At 35.6% G+C, this 2409-nt stretch overlaps 1 protein-coding gene across 1 annotated transcript; it reads right to left on the bottom strand.

Annotated features, from left to right (window-relative positions):
* Positions 1-975: 975 nt before the first annotated feature.
* LOC128056762 (E3 ubiquitin-protein ligase RNFT1-like) lies at positions 976-2187 on the bottom strand. The gene is given in 1 exon segment (XM_052649569.1): positions 976-2187. A coding segment is annotated over 1 exon segment (1197 nt). The 5' UTR covers positions 2173-2187.
* Positions 2188-2409: the final 222 nt, after the last annotated feature.

The following is a 2409-nucleotide window of genomic DNA, read 5'->3' as shown; positions in this document are numbered from 1 at the left end:
TTAATCATGTTCCAATTATAGCTTGCAAGTGTAATTATCTTTTATTTTGTGTCTGGCTATTGATTTTAAAAACTGGTAAACATCTTTTACAATTGTGATTATGTAAATATTACTCATTTAATACCATTATATCATGATTGGTCAACAGAAAAATAATAGAACTCTATATCACCAAAACTAGGATCTAATGGAAAAATCTATAACCACTTTTTTTTTTATCTTTTTTTAATCCATGTGAATTATTTTAATAGTTAATTCAAGAAAGTCCATGGCACTATACAAAAAGCAAAATCATGAACATTAAAGCTGAGGGCAGGATTGTATGTATTATGGCCACAAAGAAAAGGAATTTGTCTTTTATTCTCAATGACTGCTAATCATACTACAGAGAATAACAATACTAAAATATTTCATCCTCAGTAAATTAGCCTTCCTTAGAAAATTTTGATTGTACAGGTAAAATATAACATTTATAGCTTTCATTTAAAAATACAAATTTTAGGAAAAAATTTAAGATTTTTAGAATGAGAATTATAAAAGTCAATGCTAAAGAAAATTCTACTTTCAGATAACGTGTATCTTAAAATATTATGAAAAATACTCTTTATTCTGAAAACAATGTCTGGAAAGAATACCTGAATTCCTCTAAAACCACTAGTTGTATTACCCAATTGTCATTTTGGTAACATTAACAAGAAAACACATTTACAATTTAACACTGCCATCATAAGTCAAATAAGGATAGAAAACGTTTCATATGCATTTGACTGAACATCACTTATATAATATAGGATCTTTCATTTATTATTTTGATAAATTGGACTATACACTTAAGTATTAACTATAATACTCTAAAACCATTTGGGAACATTTTCCTTAACTTTCAGCCCTGAAAATCCATTCTAATGTCTTTACCAGTAGTCACTGTAACCGAATAAAATTAGTGTTTTGTGGCCTTAATATTAAGTTGAAAACTTAATATATTTGAAGGTGTGATGAAGTGGCTCCATCTTTCCATTTGTTTATATGGTCTGAAATCACAGTTCTGCACAGCGGACATGTTTTTTCTCTATTAAACCATAAGGTAATGCACTCTTCACAAAATATATGCTGACAGATGAGAAGAATTGGCTTTTGAAATTCAGCTTGGCATATTGAACAAATATCATCCACTTCTGAACACTGTCTCTTGCTGGCAGGGACTCCATAACTTGGTCGTGTAACAAATATTCGCAAAACCCGTCTAAAAGTTCTCAGGTGTCCAAAAGAGTCCAGAAGTTTTAGTATGAGGTAGAGTAAAGCCAGCAATATCCCAAGACTCCATCTAGTTACATTACCAAACTCCCCATAGCTTATAAGATAACGAAACCAAACTGGTATGGGAACAAAAGTTCGGTAATACTGACATAATTCTTCTAAAAGCATATACCAATAACCCGTGGATTTAAAAGGCATGATGAAAGAAGGCACCAATAAAATAAGGCATTTTAAACCCATGAAGAGGAATTTCAGAATGAAGTCTGTAATTCCAACAACCCAAAGTACTTCCCAGAAGCTTGAATAGTCCAAAGCAGGATTTTAAAAAATTAAGCTGTAGTAAAGTGACTGAGAATGAAAGGTGTAATATAAAAGAACAGAAGATCCTGCTAAGAATACCAGTAACCAAGCACACTGAATCTTTGAGCACCTTTCTCTTAGAAAAACCTGATTTACCATGCTTTTGTTTGCATATATAAAAGTTGTAAGCAGCCCAATTCCAAGAGAAATTCCTGTTACATGCTGCATAACAAGTTTGACACCCAGAATCAAAATATATGGAAGACTCTTCTGCAACCACTTGAAGAGATACCGGAATTCTGAGAAGAAGCTGCTACCATGATCTCCATACTCCGTGTCGCTATCATCAGGTTGCCTGGCTTCACTGTGGGAGTGACTCCGTAAGCGACTATGTACACACCCATGGGTACAGCTGTGGACACCTGACCTTGTATTTCTGGAGCTTGGATTTTCAGCACATTCTTTAGGTAGGGAGCTTATCTGGATATGAACATCTCCAGAATAAAGACAGGAAGCTTCTCCTGTCAGTCTTGTTTGGACACACTGGGAGGCTGAGGCATCCTCACTGCCTGCAGCTCCTGAAGGGCTGTGCAGTTGACTACAGTTGGCTTTCATGGCCCTTGAATACTTGTTCTGTGATTTCTTTGCTTCAGGTCTCTGTCTCCTCTCATGAAGATGAGGGACCAAGGCCCAGGCAGCGACGGCAGGAACAGCGAGAAACGCCGTCTCGAGGCCTTCAGTCAGAGCCATCACCTTCAGACCCCGTCGCCGGCAACTCTGGCCCAGCTCCTATAACCACTTTTTAAAATCCAGAAGCACATCAGAATTATCTTGAAATTTTTTGAAAAATAC

The sequence above is a fragment of the Budorcas taxicolor genome, chromosome 11, assembly GCF_023091745.1.
Source record: "Budorcas taxicolor isolate Tak-1 chromosome 11, Takin1.1, whole genome shotgun sequence".
In the NCBI taxonomy this organism is placed as follows: Eukaryota; Metazoa; Chordata; class Mammalia; order Artiodactyla; family Bovidae; genus Budorcas; species Budorcas taxicolor.
The sequence above is the reverse complement of the archived record's forward strand: the minus strand, read 5'-3'. Positions and strand labels throughout refer to the sequence as shown.